The 14150-nt window shown below is 38.7% G+C and overlaps 1 protein-coding gene across 3 annotated transcripts in view; it reads right to left on the minus strand.

Moving 5' to 3' along the window:
• Positions 1-1650: 1650 nt before the first annotated feature.
• ITGB1 (integrin subunit beta 1) overlaps positions 1651-14150 on the minus strand; it is a 48915-nt gene continuing 36415 nt past the window's right edge. For 2 of the 3 annotated variants that reach the window (XM_030009192.2, XM_030009191.1), the window contains exons 13-17: positions 13741-13963; positions 12273-12505; positions 9982-10148; positions 9036-9116; positions 1651-2883 (exon numbers count right to left, since the gene is read on the minus strand). In XM_030009192.2, coding sequence (XP_029865052.1) covers positions 9042-9116; positions 9982-10148; positions 12273-12505; positions 13741-13963 — 698 coding nt within the window. In that variant the 3' untranslated portion in view covers positions 1651-2883; positions 9036-9041. The remainder of the gene's footprint in view (positions 2884-9035; positions 9117-9981; positions 10149-12272; positions 12506-13740; positions 13964-14150) is intronic. The other variant, XM_030009193.1, reaches the window with a different exon arrangement.

Below are 14150 nucleotides of genomic sequence, written 5' to 3' on the forward strand. Positions count from 1 at the left end.
ATTGCCTTGTCTCCAGTGAAGACAGTTTTCATGGACAAGTAATACAGACTGTGTTTAGAAGAAATTTCTGCATTTTTTCTTATGGAACTATTGAAAATCCTCAGTATTGTTGGGGAAGTGACCGAAGCAGTAGGAAGGGAGGCAAGTACTCAAATGCTCAAAATAAAATCTCATCCATCATGGCCACAGTCAAGTCACAACTCTGTAAAGTTAGTATCAAGAGGAACAGACAACACCAGCTATACATACGAGTGCAGCTGGTTTCTTATCTTGCGGTCAGGTAGGAAGGCATTCTCAGGCTGTTTTGGTTCCCTTAGTTGGAAAGGCAACACAAGGAAGAGCATTCATGATGTAAGAACTAATCCAGAGCAGTACTGTGGACTTTGTTATGAAGGATAGCAGGCTAAGTTATCGCACAGCTTCTTCCCATCTGTGAGTTTGCCCTCATTTGCACCAACCATCAGAAAACGTACCTGTTGCCAAATCTGGTAGCTCAAGAGAAGCAAGGCTGCAGCAGCTCCGTGTCCCCGGGTCCAACCCGTAGTGAGCCTAAGCACATATTGCCAGTAAGCACGTGCAGGCACGCACACAACATGTATGCAGTATGTACATACACACACACAGAGCATCACAGAGAGAAGAGAGCACTCATGGAAATACGAACAGGACCAATGGACTCCTCCCCTTCGCCTCTCCAGCTGGTCAGAATGAAGGCCCATTAGTGGGAAACACAGACATACCTACAGGGCCCATCCCTCCCGTGGCTGAGCTTAGACACTCAGCCTTACCCAGCAGATGCCCCTGGATCTCCGCTCTCCCCTGCCGCTGCCACCTGTGCCGGCCCTGCTCCAGCCGTTGCTGCAAACCCCCCCGCTTGCGCACACCGACATACACCCACCCGCCCACCCCACCCCATCGTGGATCTCTCCAGCAACTGGCCTTAGACAACCAAGCCCACCTCGTAACTGGCCCTTGGATCCTCTTGTCTCCAGCTGCTTCCCTCAAAGAGGGATGGAGACAGACAGACACACACACACACACCCCGCCCAACCTCTCCGTCGATGACCCCCTCCCACTTCATGGAAACCAGGCTCCTTCTGCCCACAGATGGAGGTTAAAGGGGACTTTTAGATCCCCACAGCTTCTCAGGATAACCTGAAGTACCAACAGTTTAAAAAAAATATATAATCATACAGATTCCATGAATACACCTTAGGAATGTATTTAATTACAAAATGGTTTTGATAATCTATCTAGAATATTATACCCTTAAAAAAAGTTTGGAAGACTTTCTTTTCCTACAAAATGTAGTGATTCTTCTCATTTGTTGTGTGTTGTGAAACAATGTTAACCAAATAGCCCATTTGCTGGAACAGTTACTAAACTACAGAACTTCTTTAGCACACATGCAAGCCTGGGGCTTTACATCAGCGGCCACTGTACGTAACACGGAGCACTGTGCTAACCCTGGCCTTTGAGCATTTCATACAACAGCTAACGTTTGTTATGCAAGATCACTTCTGCTTAATTTTTCTCAGATTTGATCTAAAGGACATATTTGGTATTATTACAATGTCTATTACCTCTTGCCCAGACACAGTTCTCAGGTTTTTGGAATAGTATCAACTTCTACAACATAAAGAGACAAGATTTAAGTATTTTAAAGTACTTTTATTTAATAAATAACTTCAGTAATAGCACTGTAAAAAGTGAACATCTGTTAAAATAAAAAGGCACTTAAAACAAGAATATGACTGATGCGGTTTGAATGGTCAAAGGCAAATATACATGGCACATGTCAAGAATGATGTGTGACTTGTCACATGACAAACTATGCAATCTTAGCTACAGGGTAAAGGCAAATTTACAGCTAAGACTGCTCAAAAAAAAAAAAAACCAAGGAAAAAAAAAAGCTTGTGTTGATACAAAAATATTACAAAAAGAATCGCAACCAAATACGTTAAAAAGATTAGAAGGGTGACAAAGCACCAGGCTTGAAACCAAGGAAACATTACAGAATAAAGACACAGTATGATGTAAGGCCCTTATGTATTTTGAGGATGTCTTGGTAAGGTATTTCATGACACTGCCACCCAGGGCTTGAATTTACAAATTAAAACTAAGCAAGTTACCAGTCAGCAACTTTTTCAGTAATGGCACATGTTTTAAAGCTATTTTTTCCTTCTTAATATTCTTCTCAAACCCTTTCGTTTTAACCATACCCTGGCAATAAGGAACTTAAAAATTAAAAATAAGTATGCACACACTTTTCAGTCTTTTACACTGCTCACTTCCAGCTTACTCAACTTACCATATACTTAATCATATGTCTAGCGAGTAGAAGATCAGTTAACCACCAGCTCCATGCTACATCAGTTTAATTATATCTGCAAACTCAAGCCCTGATTTCCCTGTAAAGCTAAAAAGTTTAATACTAAATGGCTAGGCAGAGCCCTCATGCTGATTGCTTTAACCATTTCCCTCCCAGTCATGCCACAGCAGTATCGCACCCTGCAGAAGACCTAGATTCACAGCACAGGAGTGGAAAAGGTCAAAAAGGCACCGTGTGACCTTAGCTGACTAGGCTACACAGTCTCAAGTTTTTTTTGTCAGACCTCTGGCACTGATTACTTTTATTTGCAAAAAAAAAATAAAAATAAAAAATTACATATGGTACATTTTCAAAACCTGCACAGGAAAACAAACCTACATGTAATGAATTAGTAAAATCACTGCAGTTTGCCCTAAATCTATCTTACTGTGACTACAAAAAATTGCTATGCTGCATACAGTGTTGTGAAGTTATACAAGCAGTGTTCATTTTCCCTCATATTTAGGATTGACCACAGTTGTCACTGCACTCTTGTAAATAGGATTTTCACCCTAGAAAAAGAAAAATATTTACATTAACATTTTAAAGAGATGACATAAGCACTGTTTACAAGAAGTGTAAAAATTAGCCTAAAAAATTATCCATTAATGTTTTGTTTGTACACACAAACAGCTTAAATCAAACTAGTTTTCCCTCTAGCAACTTGAACAAAGGCATGCTCAGCTAATAAAGCAAAAGGTTAGGGCATGATCCTGTCCAGTTTACACCACAGATTTCCTTCAAAGCATATGAACCTCATATGGTCATCCCAGGGCTCAGCCATCAACTCAGGGGACTGCGGCCCATGATATTTTTTAAAGAACAGGACTGTAAACAACATTGTTTGAAACCATGACTGACCACAGACCACATTCTGCTATAATAAACATTTAAATAGCTTATCTTGTATTATAATTTAATTCTAGAAACAAAGTGGAAAGGCTTATACTATTTTGATAATACACATTCAATATTTATATTGAACATTCAGTACTTGTCACTCTCATTTTATTCCTGCAGGTCTCTCCAACCTGCAAAATGCGTAGTTAAAACTAAGAAACTTCTGTACTGGTGCAAATGTTGCAATAAAAACATTATTTCTACTGACACGAGAAATGCCTACAGAACAACCACTTACATCTCTCTTGTTGAGATTTGAAAACCTCTGAATTAAGCTTACTGTAAGCTTCCTTTGTTTCTAGGTTTCCTTTTATCTCAGTAAATCTTACTCCATTTATGGCATTCTTGCACACCTAAGATGAACAGCTTGAACTCAAAATGAACAGATAAATCTTACTAGGAGAAAGGGCTACCGCTAGGCTAGGACTCTACCGATACAGCCTGGATCAGCAGTACTGTGCTCTTATCGCAACCTGAACTTCAACCTAAATAAATGTTGTTTACCAGTATATGAAACTCTTCTGTGCATACCCGAATAATTCCTGAGGAAATTCAGTACAGTGCAGATGTCAGCCTGAGTGCAGTTCTCGCCAGAACCATATCTGGCCTTCATCAGCAGTAAGGGAATCTCTCTCCCTTTGAAGATCCCTCTAGTCTGAGATGGCCTATATAACCATATTAATTCAATTCTACTCTATTAAATTACACAGCATTTAAAATATTTCAGGTTAAAAAAAAACTTTTCCTACAGTCAATTGAAGGAAATCCTCCCCCTAGACACACAAACACCAGGTGTGTCTGTTTTTTCAGGGTCATAAACCTGGAAAAACAACTGGGAATACCACGGGATGCGCCGAAAGGTGACAAGGCAAGCAAGAAACCAACTTGGTGTGAAATTTTCATATCACAATTCCTGGGACGTTTGTTGCCTTCTATTTGCAAGACCTGGTATGGGGCAAGTAACTGGTTTACCCCAACAACAGTAGCTGCTGCTAAGGAAGACCATTTAGCTGGTGTACTGCCTTTCTGTCATGGTTCCTTTCGCAGAAAAAGGCTGTTTCTCCTTGAAGCCAGCTTCTCTACATGGAAAGAGCAACGAGGCACATCCAAGCCCGCCTAGACCTGAAAGAATCCAGCCTAGTCTCTCAAGTCCAGCCTGAACACGGATTGCTGGACAATGAAAGTCAAGGTTCTCTGCTCACTCTTCTCAATACCTAAGTCAACGTCATCTGGTTTGAGGTGAAGGAAGAACTAGGTGTCCAGTGCTGGCTATAATTCACAAATACATAGTAACAGCAAAAGACCTTTCTATCAGTTCCCAGGCAAACTCTGCCTTCATTAAAAGTATATCAGCTACTAGTTTGGAAAGGGATGCTGAGTTAAGTTTTTTTGCTTGTTTGGTTTGTTTGTTTGTTTGGGTTTTTTTAAATCATGGAAATAGTGTTGTGGCTAGTTCTCACCAGACAAATTAATCAATGCAAAATTACATACCCCCCCCCATTTTTAATAAAAAGCTTTGCAATAGTAAGATGTAAATGAAACTGGAAGAACACCCAGGGATGAGAGATTTAATCTGTAACTGAAGTATCTCATTATGCCTCAACATTCTTGGCAATGTACATTGTGTGTTTCCTCAATGTGTTTTAATGGAGAATTCTTAAAAATATAAATATAAATCAGTAAAGTTTATGATGCAGAGAAAGTCTGTAAGCTTAATAGGCTGTATCATATGCAGACTGGAAGGTATTGCACAGCTCTTCAGTGGCAAGGCATTATGTAATATTTGTTATCCCGTGCTTTTAACCTTCAACATTTTACAAAACAGACTACCCCCAGCACATACAGGGAGGTATATGTTTACATTTTCTTGTTTGTAAAAGATAACTTCTTTCAGGTAGTGTAGGAGTTGGTCTAAAGGTTAGGACTAAAACTTGGAAATTTGCAGGGTGCTGCTCATACAATTAATTTGAACTTGGAATCAGGTTTAAAATGCAATTTGCATAATAAGATTGTAAATTTTTCACTATAATGCTTTTTCAAGAGAAATCAGAATTTGAAATTTACATGCTCTTTATTTAGCATAAGCCCTATTTACAAAGAAACCAAAATGCTGTACTCTTTTCCCCTGTACTTGCACATTATGTTCCCAGGAACTCTCAGAAGCACACAGTGGGATTTAGGTCACTGAATAAGGCACTTAACAAGGTGTCTCCCCATGTCAGTTGAGTGCCTCAGTTCCCATTACAAATAATGGAGATTTTGTCAACACACAGAGAACTACTCAGCTTAACCCAACCTTACGTTCGATCAGCTAAATGGCTCTTGAGGCTCTACTGCCTATAACTGCAACATAGGCACCCAATGGATTTGCAATTCCTTCCCTGCTATCTTCTGTTAGACAGGCAGCAACAGCCCTGGCCTTTCCAGCCATACTCAATCCCTGTGTCTCAGCCCTGGGTTGGCAAGGTCTTCTACAGATAGCTTACCATTAAAACTAACATGGAAGTAGTAAATAAATGTCCACTAGTTCAACACAACTCTCACCTCCCTTAGGGCCCACCCCTCACAGCTGGCACATGGTATGAACTTTCAGAGATTAGCAGCATTCCAGATTTTTAACTGGCCACTAAAACATGGTATTCCAAACTTGCTGTCTTAGACAAATACTACTGTTTTTAAAATAAACCCGTTTTCTTTACGCCACTGCAGAGGATACACTGGTTTAAGCATGCAAAGTTAGGGAAAACACATTTGCCACATGCCCCTATAAATGAAAACACCATGCACACTTAAACCAAAATAAAAGTCAAACAATAACTACATACAAGATGAAGTGAAATACATTAAAATTAAGATGGAGGTATTTTTAAAAAGTAACCTTCAGCAGAGAATAACGAGCTATGTTCTTGCAACACTTAGTTTTCAACTAGACTGGTCTGTTCAGAGGGTAACAGTTCAGTCTAGTGTTGCATAAAGATGAACCTATTATATAGGATGTTTGATTAACCTTCGTATTCCTTTTTTCCCCATGGACTTACTATTTCAATAGTCACTTAAACTACCTTTATAGTGGGTTTAAGTGCTAAGTCACTGCAAGAAACTGCACACTAGAATTTTTAAACTCATCCATATACATTGTTCAAGAGCTGGTTCTTACTATTTTCAGCTCTCATCAATATCCATCATTATTTTACAGTAATATAAAATGAGTCATCTGTCAACCCATAAATACAGCAGTTGCATCAGAGGATGAAGCAAGGGCCAAAGTTAAGGGCGACACAGACAACAGAGGGCATCATCTACCATGACTGGAAGACTAGAGGAAAGCAGCTAGCCTGCTGTTAAGTAACTCTTTTAATGGCACAAATCTGAACTAGACAGGCAGCGAAGACAGTAAGGCCCGACAGCGGTGAAAGGACACTAAGACAGTAGCCATACTGCAGGCCAAGGACAACTTGAACTTGGTTCAACCTAGCTGGCTTGAGCATCAACTGCACAGATATTGTGGTGACAAGTCATTCACATCACCACAGACCAGGACTGGTAAAGTATTCGGGCACCTGGTCCACGACAAGCTTCATGGTGCTGCAGTTTACTCACTGCAGTAACCAAGCCCACGTGTGTGTATGACTGTTGTGGAAGAGGGGGAAGGGTCGCACAAACTGTACACAGTTAATTTTACTGTATACATATATACCTGGAGGGAACCTATTGCAGCGTAATTTTCTTGTAATGGGATTTCAGATGACTTTCTTGCCTTGACAAGACAACTTTCTTCACCTAAATGAAAGGTTACTTCAACAATCTAAAAACCCCAGAAAAATCTTAGTTATAGGAGAAAGGAGGATTTTCTTCTTTTACTTCCTGTGGGTCACCTATTCTGTCAATACTGATCTTGTCTTTTTCAGTGGCCAATAAAACTAAACCCAGCTCCCTTTCTCCCCAAAGTGCTGATATTTCTATGAACATCAAAAATGATAAAGACGTGTTTAAAAAAAACCACACTCTTTCATACGTCTGATCTTCGCAGTGAGTGAAACAAGGCGGCAGAATTCAATCCCTCCATTTATGCAAGAGGAAAGCTTTCTGCAAGAAGTACATTTTGAGGAGAAATGGCAGCACTAAAGACATTAGATCCTGAAAGAGTAATGGGGCAGAGAACGAGAGCACAGAATTGAAGTTACACACCATATGGTTTGTTAGATGCTTGTCCTGCATGCAACAGAGAGTACACAATTAAGTGAATAGCAGAAGAGAAGGTAAGAGAGACTTAACCAGATGGATTATGTGAAACGTTAGAAAGGAACAAGAACTCCATTTCCTCCCCAGAATAATCGACTCTGAGAAGAAAAATGGAAAGGAGTTGAATGTGGTTGGTGTGGCAAGCAAAATGAAGATTTTTACAATCAATTTCGAACACACTGGAAAGTGAAATGACTGCAAAGAGAAGAGGAAAGTATGTTTCATCAAGGAAGGGCTCAGAATGCTAGACAAAGTATTTGGAATTGTTGTCACTGTGAGGACAGATAAGAGCTTAAATACTCTTAATTCCTGCTTTCTCCCCTCATTTTTCCTTTACTAAATCTTTTGAGTGCAACGCTGAAAAAGGGAGACAGCAGACAGAATAAAATCAGAGATGACAGATTCTTCCCTTCCACTGGCTCCTGAAAAAAGCCCTTGGATATTTAAAAGGATGTGCTGCCTTCCCGACTTCTTCATTCCCCTCCCTCTAATCTGATGTCTGTACTTCTCACCTCCCAACATTCTTGTGACATCCATTCCCCATCTAATCCTCCCTTTCTCATTCCTTCCCCAGAAGCTGGACAGCCCAGGGAAGGAGATGGAACACCTAAAGCATTCAAGAAAGTGCAATCTCAAAGTCTACAGAAGATCTCTCTCCATCATTTCTGGTTTACTGACTTGCTCTTCTGAATACTGCCGTTTCTCCTTGCTTGTTGGGTGTGAAGAGAACTGAAGTCAGCATTTCCAAACAGAAATGAGGTGTTCAGGCAGAGTTTAGGAGGGACTAAGAAACTGCAGGAAAATACATCTAGAGGGGACAAGAACATTTCCTCCTCTCATATTAATGTTTTTTTCTATGGAGACCCCCAAGCTGGCTGGGCTACAAGGACTGTGATATTGCCAGTTTCAGCAGAAATATGGATGGAAAAAATAAGATGCATATTTAATTATAAAATCAATAGAGTATATGCATTTCATGCTTTAAATACAGGGTAGTTCTATACTAGGTTAATAAGCCAAAGCAGTTAAAAAAAAAATCTGTAAGGCTACTCTGAATGTTCCCAGAGTTATTCTAATAAAAACAGTGGTATTTATAGACTGGGATATCTGAGGAATATCTAAACTAGCTTTGCAAACATCAACTTCAAGCAAACTGACTGCTGATTCGAGGAAATAGAAGACAAACCCTCCTCTGAATGCTGTGTCTCTCCACAATCCAAAGAGCTTCTTCAATCCTAACTGTTGTTCTATTATATATCCACACATTTATCCGGGAAAAAAAAAAAAATATAATTCACTTGTAGAATAGTTTAAGCCAGTACTGGTGGTATTAGTAAGTAAGCAATTTTGCTGTCAAAACAAGTTAAAAGTTTTCAAGCTGCATTCTTTAAAACCCCAGAATCAAAGCAGCAGTAGATAAACTAAGCAAGACTCAAACTGTGATTAACTGACTGACACACAGTGAGTTTGAAGTGACATGCAAAGGAAAAAAAAAAGGAAGAAAATGAAAGAAGATACAAACTGAGACTTAGAGACCAGCTTTACGTCCATAGTTTGGATTCTTGAAATTGTTAATAGGGCTCTTGTATATTGGATTTTCTTGCTGAAGTAAAAGAAATGGTCAATGTCGAATAATTCAACAGGAAAAAAAGAAAAGTAACATTCTCAACTATCACTGAAAAAAATCATGCTCTATATAAAGAAAAGTGTTAGTAATTCTTTTTCTAGCATAGAATTAATTAATTTTCTTAAATAAAAACAAAAGACTTCCTAGGAGATTTTTTTAATGTATTCCCTTAGCAAGCATACGTGGGTGTTGACTTCTACAGAACTGTAGTGAAGGGTTTTTGATTAGGAGGTTCCTAAAATTTCCCAGAGGCAGCGACCCTATAGCCTATGTAAGCCTATAGAACATAGGCTTGTTTTTCTTGCATACTTTTCTGTTGACAAGGGGCTGGGAAGATTTCAACAAACCAGTACCAGCCACGATTTTGTGACCAGTTATTGAAATCTCCCAACCAAACCTGTATGAGTATTCACAAGATCTCTTTCATAAGCGTAAAATTTTCTTCTTCATTTTATGCAAAAGTGACTCTCATCTTCTAATAAACATTTTAATAATACGTTGTAAAGTGTGGTAGAACTGCAAAGCTGAACTATTCTGTCACCGTCACATTTTTATTTCTACTGAAGTTACTACTCGCTTTTCTAACCCAAGAGGTACTTCTCAAAGAGTGTTGCGTGTTTTTGTTGTGGTTTGGTTTTTTTTTTGTTTGTTTTGTTTTGGGTTTTTTGCTAGTGGTAACACATAATAGGTTTTAAAGTCAGCTTAAAATAAGGATATTTCTGTTCCTCCATAGGCCAAAAGGCAGGGATAAATTCTGAAACATTTAAGGCACGTGAACAAAAATCTTCTATTCTTCCTCAACTACTGTAGCTTTTAGATAGATAAAAGCCTCTTGACTTACCGTATCCCACTTGGCATTCATCTTCTCCTTTTCAAATTTAGCAAATTCTCTTCTGTCATGAATGATCATTAGTAGTTTCCAAATCAATAATAATGCAAGTCCAATAAGAACAATTCCAGCAACCACACCAGCTACAATGGGAATGATGTCAGGGCCACTGGGGCATTCTAGGGAACAAAGCGAGGGAAGCATGATTTTACAAAATGGTAAAGGTAATGCATAACCAGATGCTTTTGAAATTTTATTTTGTACTGAAGTGAGTATTTTGAATATCAGAGATATGCCAATACTATTTTCCTTTCAAACAATGGAAGTTTTGGAATGTGTACATCCTCTAACATTCTAACTTATTTTTATCCTTCTAATTTGTGTTTAGTCTTAGCAATAGAACAATTCATGTTCTGATGATAAAGTCTACACACTGCTAACCCCTTAAGCTATTCAGTAGCTTAAGAGTATTAAAGTAAAATAACTAGCAATTGTATTTTAAACATGAAAAAGCGCCAAGTCAAAGGTGGTGCTGGAGGGATAAACCAGTTAGAGTACAAATGCAGATTAGCAAAACAGCCCCCACATACTCTATCAACAGTGTTACAGAAAAAAGGCGGTCCTCAATTTACCTCAGATGGCTGTTATTGTTAGTAGCTAATATATAGAGATAAGTAATAACTTTGCTTCTGAGACAGATTTTTTTGGATATCGCCTCATCTTGGAAATTGATATCTGCTGAAATAAAATTTTTATAAAAGGCACATCTTTGGATAAAAATATCATGTACTTTCAAAATAAGTGAATTATGTGTTTGAAAAGAGTAATACAGATGCAAAATGATTTAAGGTGACTGACATAGAAATAATAATCCTCCAAAATAAAACCCAACTCTTCTATTAATATGAAATTCTCAATAATCACAAACTGAACAAAGGCTTTTGCAGAGCTCAATGCACAGACTGAAGAAATCAGAAACAAACAAATGCAACTTCTGCGCTGTCAATAGGAACACTGCTTCCCCCCAAACTGCAGACTCCTCATCTTGGTAGCTGCCTCTGCAGGAGTGGGGGCATTGGGAAGGGACATGACAGGAATTCCTTGGGAACCAGCAAGGAACGAGTGTCTGCTCCACCGAGTATAGCTCTACTGAACACAGCTTGTTCCTTCAGCACTTGCTTGGCACAAAATTAAGGTGCCTCCCAGCGCATGAAGGCTTGATTCAGCTCTTAACTAAAGCATCAGAAATCTATCCATGAAGAAAAGGTCAGACCCCTGAAGTGTAAGGTATCTGTTGACTTGTCCTAAAAGAAGACAGGGCTCAAGGTCCTCCTCTATACGTTGGACTACATTTTTAGAGCATTTAAAACATTCTGAATTGAAGTGGCATTTATTTCTAAAAGCCACTAACCACTGACCTGTATTAAGTGACGATCACCCAAATGATCAATTCTGAAAATTCCTTGAGTACAATACAGCACTAAACCTTTCAACACACAAGTAAGGTGTGTATTTTGTATCAGGCTTATAAAAATCAGGAAACCACACACTGCTAATGTACAAAACCAGAATTTTTGCACTGTTAGATGCTACATCTCATGATTCAAACTAACAATACTCTTGGTGAATAAATGTTAAATTACTGATTGAGCTATAGAATTATTCTTTTTTGTGTCAGAAGATTGAACAAAATCAAGAACAGTTAACTATTAAGGATTAACTAAGCAAAAGGCTTTTCAGATCTATTCTTGAAGGTACCTCAATTAAGTAAAAGCAAAGGCTCCCAGCATGAAATAATTTAAGCAGTTTGCAGCACAGTACACAATTTTGTGCTGTTGGGTTTTTTTTTGTGTAAGACTGGTCCCATATTATTACGAAAATGAAAAGAAAAAAAGCAACAAGACCGCACAGACACCATTGTTTCTCACCTGTAGCACAAGCCCGGTCAAAAAAAATTATCAAAATTTAGATATCTAGGACTTGCTACAGGACAGGTAAAACAAGCCTGCAAAGTGTCAAGTCGAAACATGAAATGCTTTAACAAATACACATATCTGATTGACTTTGTTTTTAAAAAACAAAACCTGTTTCTGACAGCCTAAAGGTTTCAAAAAACTAGGTCTAGAGAGACTTAGGTTTTTCTAAAGCTGCTCAAGTTCCAGACATCCACAACTCTCAGGGAATAAGTACCTATTTCCAAATGCATCTAACCCACAAATCAACCAGAGCTACTTTGTAGTACACAACAACTGCATGAATTAACAACAAAGACAAAGGGAAAGTAGGCAACATCATGCTCATACCTGGGGTCTCTACCACGTGGACGTTGGCTTCACCATTTGAGTTGACAGAATATGTGAAGTAGAACCAGCAGTCATCAACGTCCTTCTCTTTGCAATGAGACAACGGATCGGGCTGTCCGGGCTGTGGCAACTTGTCTCGACTTTCTACCCGCGTCATGTTGAAATGCATACATTCCTGAGAACATGTTTCCTTCTTTTCTCCCTTATCGAAAGCTCTGCATTGAACGCAGTCCCTGTGGAAGTACAAATCAGAAGCAATGCTTTTTAACATGTTCACGAAAGAGTTCTAGCATTTAATCTAAAGAAACGTAAAGGAGAAAGTGTCAGAAAAAAATCCAAGAAAACCAGCTTTTTTGCCATATAAAGGCCAGGAAAAAATAAAGCACGACACTGCTTTTTACCAGCCAGAACTTTTATGTAACTTGTGATCAACAAAAACCCCCTTTAATAAATTCCTGTTTCCCTGGATGACCCACAAGCTTCAAGGACAGGAAAAAAAAAATTTACCTAAATCTCTAAAAGGGAATAAGGCTAAAACTTTTTCAACACCTCCACCTGGAAATTGAATACTCTCAGAGAAGGCAGTGTAGGAACAGAATATTTACAGTGAAACAGTATCTAGAGATGCGGACAGGTTAAAAAGAACAAACTGAGTGACCAGCTTTACAGCAGGATATCACTCTGAATAACTAATTGAAAAAAGCGGACTGAGCAGGATTTTTATACTAAAAAGACTGAACTGAGAGAAAACCTTAAAGTCAGCTACACAAAGCCAGGAATCACCCCAGCCACTAATCATAAACTTAATTCAAAGCTTCCGTGCAGAAAATGCTTGGTTTCTAAAAACCCAGATTTCCAAAGGCAGGGATGCAAATTTCACTGGCCCACACAGATCTAGGTTTAGTTTTCGACAGTCTGGACAGTCTGACTTCTTCAGTAGTATTTCAGAATAACAGTTTTAAGCAAAAAGCTTAGCTGAAGTTTTAACTATTCTGGAAATTGCACAGCATATGTATACTTTTGATACATTAATTTCAAAAGGTCAAGACGATGGAACTTTACGGCCTGTCACATTATAGACTTATGTTCCCTCCAACTCTGCAGAAGGTTGGCTGTCAATAATCATATATGAAACAGGGGAAACCTGTAACGTGCCCAAGTCAATCTGAATGGTTAAAACCGATTTAACATAATGTACACATTTCTATGCCTTACAAAAAACGGCAGGTAAAGAATTTAGAGAAATAATTAGCATACCTGGAAGCAATCAAAATACTGTGTTAATAATGTTTTGTTTGTAATTATTGAGTATCATCCATCAACTTTTACTGTCTAAAGGGATGATATGACATGATGCCCCTACATTTCAGGGTAGAATAAAGCACAGTATCAAACGCCTTGTTCTGCACATGTAAATATCACAAACTCAAATGCATAGAAGCTGGAACTTGGTTTTCTAGGTACTTACTTGTGCTCTGCACAGACACCGAGACAAGTCTGACACATTTCACATGTAGGGCCTTGGAATTTGGGATCTGTACAATTACAGGTGCCACATTCGCAGGTTCCTCTTCCATTGCAAATCTGGCCATTAGATGCCATACATGGAAAAGTATCCAAAGAACAATCACATGCGCTGCCAGTGAAGTTGGGGAAACACTCGCACACTCTGCATTTGCAGATACCGTTTCCTGTGCATTGAAAAGATATTTCAGTGAAATGAAGTGTAATATAAAACATAAAATTTATGACAGTAAGAAATAAATGTTCACTACCTCAGGATAGATACAGGGAAAAGAAAACCCTGGTGGAGAGATAATGAAGACAGTAATGAATTAAGAGCTACAAAATAAATTTTAGCTCCTTGAAAAACTACTT

The sequence above is a fragment of the Aquila chrysaetos genome, chromosome 3, assembly GCF_900496995.4.
Source record: "Aquila chrysaetos chrysaetos chromosome 3, bAquChr1.4, whole genome shotgun sequence".
Taxonomy (NCBI): Eukaryota; Metazoa; Chordata; class Aves; order Accipitriformes; family Accipitridae; genus Aquila; species Aquila chrysaetos.